Raw genomic sequence first — 12,079 nt, 5'->3', positions numbered from 1 at the left:
CCTCAACTTAATCCGTTACTTATCTAGCGTAGTGTGACTACAAATAGTCAGTGTTATTTTTGCTTCGCAAGAAAACGTGCAACGAAGCCATGTGTGTGTGCGTGTGCGGAGGACCGGACGGACGCAAAATTGAACATTTAAAACGCACAGCTTATAGAATGCGTCCCTTTGTGACCACTCGCGTTACGTGACTTTCGGCGCGTACTGTGTATCCTCCTCGATGTCGGCGTTGAGTTACTGAATTCCTCAAGCACAAACTGCAGCTGATGGCGCTTACATTAATCTCTCATTAATCTCTCAACCCCCTCCTCTCCCTCCTCTTGATTGGCGGTGACCTCTAGACTATCGCGTGGATAGTAGCGCAAGAGACAGTTCAGCTGATAAGGTTAAGCACGCGCCGACGCTTTTCATGTACGACCATTGCCCAAGCTCGCACGCGGGCCCCGCAAACTTCTCCGTGTCGCGAGATGGCCAACAGTTCGCCTTCATCTCGCGCGCGCCGGGCACCATGCTCGGGGGGTGTGTTGCTCCGTTCGGCGTTGTATTAAGATCCCGGCGGAGAGGGGGCGTCTCATACGCATCGCGCTGCAGTCGGTCGACACGCTCCGCAGCAGCTGGGAGGCCCATTACGCCAGCTGCGGCACGCGTGCCATAGCATCCGGTTGGCATGCATGCGCCTTCAGCCTCTCTCTCCTTCCTTCCGTCCCCCTTCCATCCCGGTGAGGATTGCGAATTCGTATGCAACCGCAGGACGTGCTCATCGGTTGCGCGGACGGATCGAAGTTGGACATGAGGGGAGAGTGGATGCAGATATTTCCAGGGCTCTCTCCATGCGACCTGGCTTTTCACGGGCGGGTTACTTTAGACGAAGCGGCAGGATATGGCCGGGGCATCGCGGTTGGAAGTTATAACCCGTCGACGTGTAGGCTCGCGGAATGCAGGCCGAGACTCCTTTGAGCCCTGTACATTCCGGCAAAGTGATGCGTTCTAATTAACTACATCATTTACTTTCTATTTCAGAAACAAATTACAATAAAGTGCAACCTACGAAAGTGGATCTGTTCAAGAGGAGTTTCCGCGAAGCTTACTTTAACTCAAGATTAGAAAAGAGGGATTGTTTCTAGTTGTCTAGGTCGTCCCTTCTCTGAGAATAAGGTATGGATCGCTGCATAGATGACCCGGAAGATGCTTCGAACCTGTGATAGCTCCCTCTTTGGGCATACCGTCTTTTGCCCTTCCTTCTACAGGAAAGCACCCCCCCCCCCCTCCCCTCCCACATCACGAAACTTTATTTGGTTGATACCCTGCGCAGTTCAGAAGAAACAGCAAAAAAAAAAAATAGTTTACTTTACATTCAAGCATCACGAAATCGGTTCTTCGTCTTGACGAAGAATCTTCAATACCACATACGAGCAAGTAAACGCTCAAGTGGCGCAATTTGAGAGCGCATCTCTTAGGCGCCTATTCTTGGCTTGCACATCCTGGTCGTTGGCGTTGTCGACGTAGTCGCCGGCGCAACCAGTTGTCCGAGTTCCAGAGCAAAAGGGCGCCTTGCAGGTGGCGTTTCCTGAGGGTGGCTAGCAGCGTAACACGCCATCTGCCAGCCGTGAAGAGCTGCGCTCAAATTTCGCATTAGGGGCCATTTTAGTCGTCTGTCAATTTTTTTTTATTTTAAGCAAACAACGACATTTTGCACATTTCATTTTCTCTTTCTCCTCACGAGCCCCTCAGCCGCGAACAGAAGCACGTCGGCGGTTCTAACACGCCGAGTAATATCTTAATTTTTCGTTAAATATCATTCTCTCTTTGTGTGCTTGCGCGACGTCAATTTCTTCCGGTTGTTTATTAATATATTTCCGTCCTTAAATATCGTAACCCCGGTACGACGCACACCAAAAAGACAAGAGTTTTATCCGCAGATAAACACGTTTCAGTTTTTAAATATGGTTCATTAAAAGCTGTCATCTGATTCAGTATTTTAATAAATCTGCAGCGCAAAATACTATGATGGCAAGGCATGAAGTGAGAACACAGAGCACACGACAAGAAAGCAGAATAAAAGAGGGCCTAATATTTCTCAGCGTTCTGCGTTCCCGCTTTTTATTAAAGACAGGCTCTATAAACTGTCTCACCAGCCTCCGCTTCTCTTTCGCGTTAGGAGTGGGTCGCATATGTGGCTCGCCATAAGGCGTCGTTCTCAGTATACGACCTAGCATATCCTTGATGTAAATGGATGATGCGGCGTATAGCTATGTTTAGGTGCTACGATGCTTTTTACGCATCCACTGTTTCTTTCCGGGATAACTGATGGATATTGAAAACGGAGCCAAGGTTATAAAGGTTTTAAATTGAGACACGGACAGAACAGCCGCCAAAACCCGCAATTAAAGTAAATTGCCTTTTGATTAGACTAGCAATAGCAGGCAGATATCACGAGCACATTATGGGAAACAAAAGACGCTTTTTCATGTCTGGCACATCATTTTGCTTACCTCGGCAAGTGAGACGAAGCGAGACAAGCCAATGACAGAACTACAACAGAGGGCGCTAAAGAAGCAGTTATTTTTCTTATACTTCCCAGACGCGACACCTCCACTAAAATATTGCGAGCACTTATCGGAGTGGCAGGTGCGACAACCAGCAGTCGGCCACGCGACAAAAGCCAGCTCGCACCAGCACACTAGCTGCGGCGTCGTCATTGTGGTTCAGAGCACACACCAAGAACAAAGTCGTCATCGTCTTGCGTCTGCGTACGGTAACAATACCTTAGTAGTTTTGGTGCTCGCTACAACAAAATTTGCAAAAATTTGCATAAATTTGCATGGTATTTTCAGAGAGCGTGCCTAGGTACTCAGGTAGCAGGAAGGATTCTCAAAATGTCGGTGACGAGATATGCTTCTGTCTTCGACAAAAAGGCCGAAATAAATTGTAAATACCAGTTTTTAATGCATATTACAATTTCATGCGCCAAAGCAAAGGCTAACGTCGAGGCCGGCTTCGAACCCGTGACCTCAAGATCAGAAGCCAAATGCCATAGCCACTCAGCCTCCGCAAGGGGTTCTACACGACTTTTCTCTTTTCTATCTCTCTGTTATGCATTTTCATGTATACAAAATAAGCATCCTACTTTTTCTCTTTAATGGCATTGCAAGCTACTTAATTTTGAATTGTGTTCAGTACTTTGCCAAACATGATTCTTTTGTAGTTGTTTCGCTTCTTGTCCTGCAACTTCCGTTCCCCTAATCGAAATGGAGCTAAGACGTCCTTAAGAACTGAAGCAATAAAGACAGCGTTACCCATAAAAAATCTGATGATGATTATGGATTTTTATGGCGCAAGGGCAGCTATGGCCAAAGAGCGCCATGTCACAAGGTATTTTTCTTTTTCTCAAGGTGGGGTCAAAGACCCATTTCCCAAGCATTTCACCCTAAATAAGCCGAGCACCAGACCAGGGGAAAGCTTGTACCCATTGTATCACCGGTGGGTACCCGGCGGCACTGGGGATCGAACCTCGCACCTCCCGCATACGAGGCGGTACTCAACCACTTGGCCACCGCTGCGGTTCCATAAAAAAACTCGGTAGCTTAAGTAGCCATAAGAGTGTAATGCGATAGTATTGCTAACTATGCGGTATGAGGTGGTCGCATAAAGCCCCTAAACTATTGCACTGATCCAACGTTCCACAGTGGTTAAGTGGCAGCGCGCCTGGCTCATGACCCAAGGGGAAGCGGTTTAAATCCCTGTTCGACCATTTTCCTTTTCAGCGGAATTTCTTTTCTTCCTTCAGATGCACTACGTAATCGTGGTGGAGTGACGTCACGACCCTGTAGACCAATGAAGAATTGTTTACTGAACCTGTCACTGTTGTAACGTACGATCATTGTGGGGTGTTTGAATCACCCGCACAAGGTCATGTGCTGTGACGTCACCACCCTCTCAACCAATCCGTATTTTGTCGACACGCCAACTTCGACACAGTATTCTCCTCTGAACGGTACATCGTTATTGCTCCAATAAAGAACGAAGCAAAGCTGGAACTTTGACAGCAAAGCCATCCTACTTTTCACTGACCTCAAGTACAACTGCGGACTTGAGCAAACGGAGTACCAGTATTCCGTTCTCGTAGAACAGAAACCGTCGAAAATTGTGTGAGAATATGAGATATAGAGAGAGAAATAGATTTATTTCCCAACCACCGGGTTGCCGGGTGGTCATGAGGATCCGCAACAGCGATGGCTACCAGCCTGCACATTCCTTACTTCCCAGTTCCCATTAGGCAACGTGTAATTAGAGTCAGAATGTCAATACATGCTTCGCTACTTGTGCCCGCACATGCGCGCCCGGCGCATCATTACCTTTAATTGTGAAGAAACTGTGTAATATTTCAAGATACTGATAGGCACATAATGATGGGAATGGCCTAACCTTCCGATGCGTAGCGAAATTTTACTTTGTCGTGCGCTCGTACCAAGTAGTGAAGACTGCTAACCAATGGGGCACATTTTCGACAATAAATTGCAGAAAACAACAAGCGTCCTGAAGGGGAATCTGCAGACTATTAATTGTAATGGGGCAATCTTACGATATTCGACAAATCTGCGTTCATACACAACTTCCTATCGAAAAATATCGCTTGCCCAGAATTTCTGGGTATGCTTGAAATGAAATTGTTCACCCTGCGGTTTTGTGTGGGAGAACGGCAGACAGCCTGTCATTATCGGGCTGTGCGCCAAGGCTACACGAAAATAGCTTTTTTCGGCGCCTCGCGTTCTCTACAATTCTTTTACACCAGGTGTACAAATGGTGATACATCATTTCACTTTCACCGAAGCTTTGCTGCGTGTTGCAAGGAATCGGGTCTAGATGCTACCGGCAGGGGACACAAAACATGTACTCTACCCAGCAGCTGCTCCCTACCGCCGAGCCCAGAGGGACACTGTGGCAGTTAGGGACGAGTATGTGTTTCATAGCCCCGGGCAGGAAGAACGGTAGAAGCAGCCGTACGCTTCCTTAGCGGCGGCGGCTTTCGGTGCCAGCATCGCCGCAGGGCCTGCCCGCCTACTCCTTTGTCTCGCTTTTCTTTTCTCTTTCATCCCGCTGTTGTTCTTGGCGTCGTCCCCGCGCATCGCCCCGGCCTCGTGTCATTTCCACCGGGTTCCCCGAAGCGGACCGGCGGTGTCGCCGGGTCGACTGGTCCGGGCCGGAGTGTGGCGCGGACCGGTCGTGTGTCCCCCCAGCCTAGCCCCGGTGCTACACGAATGGGTGCGCGGTATAACGGGTTGCCGATCTACTCCAGTGTGCTCTTTCGCTGGGGCTTTCTTTCTATTACTTGTGCCTTTTTTTTGTCTCAGCTTTGGTTAGAGTATCATTCGCTGTCGCTTTCTGTTTGCGCGCCGTTCGCTTCGCTCCGCCAGACAGGGACGGCCGGTGCCAAACCAGAGAGCAGAGGGAGAAGGAAAGGAGAAAGGGCAACACCGTTGCAGTGTCGAGCTCTGGAGGGAGAGGCCGGTACGGGATAGGAGGAAGGGTTGTAGCGAAGGGCATGTGGAGGGGTGCACTGCGGGCCCGCTTACAGAACTCGGCCGCTGCGTCAGGCATCGATCAGTGATCGACCACTTCTCGGACGGCAGCGAAGGGTTCGCTCGCGTTCGGCTGTAGAGGGAAGGGAGGGGGTTCTGGCCAGGAGAACAGCGCTGTGTGTGTCCTCCGTTAAAAGAACAGGCTGCAGCGAAAGAAAGTAGACATGGGTGGGAAAAGCGGGGTCACGGCTGTGCGTGTTACGAGTCGTAAATGAGCGAAACGAACAATGAACAAAAGGTAGAGGAGATCATACGAAGAGACGTGGAGAAAGTGAGACGTCCACGGCGGACAGAGATGTAAGCGAAACAAAAGGATGTGTGGTCGAGTGCTTCGATGTATGTGCGTGCGTGTGTGTACCTGGCGAAAAGAGATAGCAGCGAGAAACGAGAGAAGCCTTGTCGCCAGTGTCCAGGCAAATATACAAAGCAAACCGAGAATAGGCCAAGGAAGGCGAAGAAATGAATCGAAAGGATACGTAAGCGTGCGCATTTTCCTTGCCGTAACACGCATAAGGACACCCCTCTGCGCTAAGGAAGACTTAAGAACAGCTATGAACACATATGTATGAAATAAACAAAACTACGGTAGAAGTTCGAGACCTGCCAATTCTCTTCCTTTATATGCAGAAATCGCCCACCTAATCAGGACAGTGACACAGCAAATAAAGCACACGTAAGGGAAACACGTGCAGCGCTCTAGTTCTTATTCAAACTGCAGCTGCTGGTATCGAAACGGGCCTCTCCTCTCCACAGCGGCTTTCAGGCTTTTTTATGTTATTTTTCGCTCTTTCCACTTCTCGGACAATTACGGAGCTACCGGATCGCCCCCCCCCCCCTTCCCCCCTCCCCCGCCCTTTCGTTTTAGTCCTCGTGCTCCGGTGGTTTCGCAATCAATTCCTTATTGTCTTTGGTTCTTGGGACTGAAGACAGTGGCCTCCGTTTTGTTTTCAGTTAATCGGACACCTTCTTTATTTTCTTCGCGTATTCTGGTAGATTTGTTCCACGCTGTCACTGCGAGACAACTCGCCCAAGAGTGGTAGGCGCGCAATTTAAAATCCCGAATCGGCTGAATCCGGGATTGGCCTTCTAGGAATTCTATTAAACTTGGATGGGGGCGTCTTGCCTGCGCCTGGCTGCTGGCACTGTCGGTATTCGTCTCTCCGTGGATACGCCGAAAGCAAAAAAAGAAACAGAAGCACGTGCAAAAACGCTCATGATGGGGCGCCCACGCAGAAATGAGCCAGCCGAGCTGGAAAGAGCATAGTTAGTGGCGAGGCAGGAAAAAAAAAACGCCACACAACTCTTTAGAATGCTTTGCACGCTATACGCGGCGTCTATTCTTTGTATAAATGTTTGTTCCTAGAGGAGAAAAAAAGCGCACAAAGAGAGAATGACTCCCGAAAGAATGAATTAGCGTAATGCAGCCCGGGCGCTATGCGGTCGAAGCAGTCTAGCGAATCGAGAACCTTCCAGGATATTGGGCTTCAAGGCGAGGAACAGTCGGTCGTCGGATGAAGGCGGTCTTATGCGCGCGATGATTGCGTTGTAGCAGTTGGCTGAACCATCAGCCGACGCCACCGTCGTTTGCATTATTACACGCAGCTACAACTCTTTTCAGTCCCATCGTTCTCCGCGGCACCGAGAAGTTAATGCCTGTCATTGTCGCCGCCTTCATAGTATACAGGCGGTCCCGCATACTCTGACGGAGCTATTCCCGCTCGTCGCAGACCAGGTAGCATTCACAGATAAGGGCTTGCGTTTCAACATCTCCATATCCGCTCGCTGCACCGCATGTAATTACATGTCCTGCCTCAGGCCAGGAAATGTGCTCGTGATTGTCCGCTCGTATACCAGGAAGTAGATAAATGGCTCTATACGGCAGGCATTGCCCGTCGACACTGCACCGATCCTTTCCTAGGCCTAACCCACGTAGACTTATTCGTTAGGTTACATGGTTTAGTCCTGATGTTCTTCGATTAGTAGGTATACCTATTTCAGCCTTTGTCGAGGCTGATGTGCAAATCGGTGCAAAGGCTGGTGGTGGGCAGGCAACAGTATTAGTCGGCGCGCATTTCAACTGACGGTCAAGTAAACTGTTATGTCTGAACAGAGGCACGGGCTTAATTTCCGTCCATGCGGGTGGGCAGGTTAAAAAGCAAGGTGAGACACAGAGTATGCGAGTGAATAGCACGCTGTTCATCAAGCGCAGAACGGTGCATTCGATTCTGTTCACGAGCGCTGGATGATTACGATATGTTTCCTGCACTTAAATGAAGCTTAGTTTAAAACCTCGCCTCCTGGTGAGTCCAATCGGCTTCATGTAGACCTTATTACACCAACATTTATCGATGCACTTTCACGGGCTCTATTGACGAACGTATTTTCGATCCGTTCTCTGAAATGGCTCGATAAGTCACAATGGAGAAGTATTCCCCACCGCCAGCGTTCGTGGAGAGTCTGAAACCGGAAATGGTGGCGACTCGAAGTGTGCTCCCAGCTTTGCGCACGGGAGGATTTCTATGAACGAACCTTTTCTTTGGGCTGCTATTTCGAAAATAGAGCGATCTGCAATTCGTTTGGGATGCGTCGTTGCTACGAAGTGCTCATAAACACTACAAAAATGTTATGGCGAAACGTATGCGCGCAGTAACGGCTCAGCGGTAAGCTCGCTGATGCAAGCCGGAAATCTGCAAGCGTGTGCATACCTTGCACTGTGTGCTGCAGTCTATTGAAAAGGTTTTAACGAGTGACCCCACATTCCCGGCCAGATTGGGTGGAAGCGTGTCCGCTAATCTGTTATGTAGCCTATAATGATACATCGCATTGTGCTGGTCTTTTGAAAGCAACAAACATTATCTCTTGAGTGAAGCGCTCTTCCGTTGTTATCGCTTCCTTTTCGGAAGCGCATAATTTCTGAAGAAAAAAGTAACAAGAAAAGTCTTAAGCGCAGAAATCATTCTGCGGGACATAATTGTCAGGTCAGCGACAGCCAAGAGCTAATAATATATTTGAGCAGCTGTGACAAGTGCATCATGTCATTATCGTAGTCGGCATGAAAGCTTGTTTCTGTGCTGAATGTGTGAACTGTATATTTGCTTTTTTCATTCTTAATCGTATTGTAGGCGACGAAACAATGTCTAATGCCACTTTATATTACGAACGTCTTTCCTATTCTTACGAGTAAAAATAGTGTTAGCCAAGCATCACAGTATAAAATAACAGGATAGACGGCATACCTGAAGCGCTCTATAAGGGCGCGTATTTCAAAACCGGCATCTGTTAGCAAATAAATGCAAACTGTATATACAGTCACAGCCAACATTTGCATGTAAAGTAACGTGCACGACAGCAGCATTTTCTGTCGACTCAACCCGAAAAGAAAGAGCACAGAGGGACACCTTACATTGCACATATTTTGCCTGGGCCTGTTGACAATACAGGATTTAGTCACAGAGGGCGCTTTTGATCAGGTCTTCTGCGTGGGCCTGTTTTTAAAAATGATAGCTGTGCCTTCACCGACGTGAAGAGCTGCCAGGTGAACACACCTGGCAAGTTGCCCACATCCCGGTGGGCAGGTGTGCCACCTGCCACAGAGAAGGCTTCAGGGACGTATACGTACTGTACGTATGCCAAAATCGAAAAATTAGCCTTGTAGAGCCACCGCACCATAAGACGTGTTGCATTTTACGCGACAGCATATACAGCTTGTTCGGTCGAAAAGCCGTCGGCGTAGAAGTAGTCGAAAACTAAACATTTTGACAGATTTGCCTGTCTGGTTTGGTTTGAAGACTTATAATAAACTGCACAACTCCAACCAAAAATTTTTAACTTTAACCCTGGGCTAAAGTTAAAATTTTTGGTTGGAGTTGTGCAGTTTATTATAAGAAGTAGTCGGCACCGCGTATCGGAAATAATGGGGGCTGCGTAAGAAAAACGTGTCATTGTAATTTGTGGTTCTAGTGATTGATGATAGATCGGTGTGTGATATGCGATGACGGGTTAATGAAATCATTGTAATTAATTGATTAAAATACAAAAAATAATAAAGGGGTTCAAAGGTGTCAAAATGCTCAGAATGAAAAAGCCAATGCTTGATGGTGGTAGTTACGAAAATTTAGAGTGCTTAGAGTGTGTAATTGATAAAATAATTAATAGAAGCAATTGAAAAAATGAAAAATTCGTTCAGCGGTGTTTGCAACGGGCAAGGCGTCGCGCCGAACGGGCGATGGCGTTCCGTGGACTCCATGGCAGCGCTGCAACACGCTTTCGCGTTCCACTCTTAAAGGCGAAGCTAAAGCGTCCTCCAATTTTTTATTACTATCACTATCCTGCTCACGTTCATTGCAAGGCGAAGGCCTCTCCCTTATCCCTTCATTCAATGCTGTCCTGCGCTAGGTGTGACCAGCCTTACGCCCGCAAAATTCTTGATCTCATCTGCCCACCTGATTCCCTGTTGCCCACATGCTTGAATTTTATTACAGCACTATTTGTATAAGGGACATTTGCCGGCTTCACGACGTTCGGAATCCGCATAGATGCCGCAGCTGCAGAGGCAGACTGGCGTTCGAGCCTGCAGGACACCTAAAACCATCTCTTCATCCAAAACTACGAGAGAACCCGCTCTAATATCCCTTTTTCTGCCGTGAGTGGTGCCTCGGTCACTAGTGACATTATGGCGAGGCGGTTGTTAAGAGAATGCCTAGCGCTCAATTTTCCAGCATATTTGATGGCCGTCTGTATTCTTTTTTATCTCTTCTTTTCTTCGTTTTAATTGTGATGAGTCAACTAGCCTATCCGAGCGGCCCGTATTCTGCAAGGAGTCATTTTTTCGATTTATTGCTATTTTCTTTCTTCAGTGGCAGTGGCGCCTTTGTCATTACGGTTAATGGTTAGCAAGCAATCTCTTCCTCCGGCTGCGCTATCAAAGGCGAGGCAGACCAACGACAAAAGAGCGAAAGAATGAATTGGAGAAAGAAACGTCACAAAATAAAGCCCAGGACTTGATTATGCCTCTATTCGCATTTAGTCCTCAAGCACCTCAGCCAGTAAGCTTTCTCCATTCTTTTTCCCCACTGGTTCTTCCTATTCTACTCTCCCCAACTTTCCTTTTGTTTTCCTCATTCGCACACGGGAGAGTTTTGCAACCTCCGCCTCAAGGCACTGGACCCTGGACTGCGGCTTCGTCTTCCACGTAACTTAGAACGTCGCGACGCAACACTGTTATGCCGTTTATGGATCGGTGTTGCATTTACCAATTACTATGCTTTCCGGATGGGGATGGCCGACAGCCCTGCCTGTGAGAGCTGTGGTTGTGAGGAGACCATCGCTCATCTTCTCTGTGAGTGCCCTGCATTTGCGAGTGCAAGACATGCACTGTGTTGTTCCCTGGACCGCGTCGATCCTCGCCCATTAACAGAGCAAAAGATCCTCGGTCCGTGGCCACAGCAGTCGACTGCCCTCAAGGCATACAAGGCACTCTTTGCCTACTTGAGAGCGACTGGATTGAGTGACAAGTTGTGACAGCGTTGTGAGTGTGTGTGTGTGTGTGTTATGCCTTTTTCCCTTCTCTCTTCCTCCTTTTAGTCCCCTAATCCCTCTTCCCCAGTGCAGGGTAGAGAACCGGAACCCCTTTCTGGTTAACATCCCTGCCTTTCCCTCCTCCTCTTTGTCTATCTATCTATCTCATTCGCACAGACGCGCCTCGCGCGAGCCTGTCGCTGGGCCAAGGGCTGCACCTGGAGCGCATCCACGAAGGACAGGACGTGTACCTGGAGTGCGCCATCCGGGCCAACCCGTGGATCAGCGACGTCCTCTGGACGCTCGACGGCGAACCGCTCGAGGACGTGGCCGCGGCGCACAACGCCTCCTCCGCATCCTCTTCGGCGGCGTCTTCACCGGCCTCGGGGGGCGCGGCCACCGCGCAGCCGCAGACTCACGTCCTGCTACAGGAGCAGTACCTGGTGCTGCGCAACGTCACGTCCAAGTTCACCGGAAGCTACGCCTGTCACGTCCGCAGCGCGAGGGGCGAAGCTGTCAGCAACTCACTCGACCTCCGCGTCCAGTGTGAGTGCATCTCCTCCTCCTCCTCCTCCTCCTCCTCCTCCTCCTCCTCCTCCTCCTCCTCCTCCTCCTCCTCCTCCTCACATTGCGCCCAACTGCTGCGAGTACAACGCCTGGCGAGGGCCCCAGTGCAGGGAAATAGAACACGGAGAGGAAGCTGTGCTGGCACTTCGCGGTGTCATCACTGCACTGCCAGGAATGCTTGTACCAAAAATAAACGCACAATTAACGACTCACAGATTCAACAAGCGTTAAAATCTGCTTAAAAAAATACTTTTGCACTTATGAGAACTGTGATCTCAAAAGCGCTAGAGGAATGCTATCTATACACTTCATTGTTTTGACAATAACACAGTAATGGCTTGCTATCAAGAGGCGTTACCTTAATGACCGCCAAGAAAGTAGACAGGGGCTGCGTGGGAGTGCGGTTGATGCCGTCG

General features: G+C 49.0%; 1 protein-coding gene across 2 annotated transcripts in view; it reads left to right on the top strand.

Moving 5' to 3' along the window:
* Nucleotides 1-12,079, top strand: part of LOC144126003 (hemicentin-2-like) — a 204,810-nt gene that overhangs the window by 163,995 nt on the left and 28,736 nt on the right. For both annotated transcript variants that reach the window (XM_077659866.1, XM_077659865.1), the window contains exon 7: nucleotides 11,274-11,642. In XM_077659866.1, coding sequence (XP_077515992.1) covers nucleotides 11,274-11,642 — 369 coding nt within the window. The remainder of the gene's footprint in view (nucleotides 1-11,273; nucleotides 11,643-12,079) is intronic.

This window comes from Amblyomma americanum, chromosome 3 (genome assembly GCF_052857255.1).
Source record: "Amblyomma americanum isolate KBUSLIRL-KWMA chromosome 3, ASM5285725v1, whole genome shotgun sequence".
NCBI lineage: Eukaryota > Metazoa > Arthropoda > Arachnida > Ixodida > Ixodidae > Amblyomma > Amblyomma americanum.
Note: the sequence above shows the minus strand (reverse complement) of the source record. Positions and strands in the feature narration are given on the sequence as shown.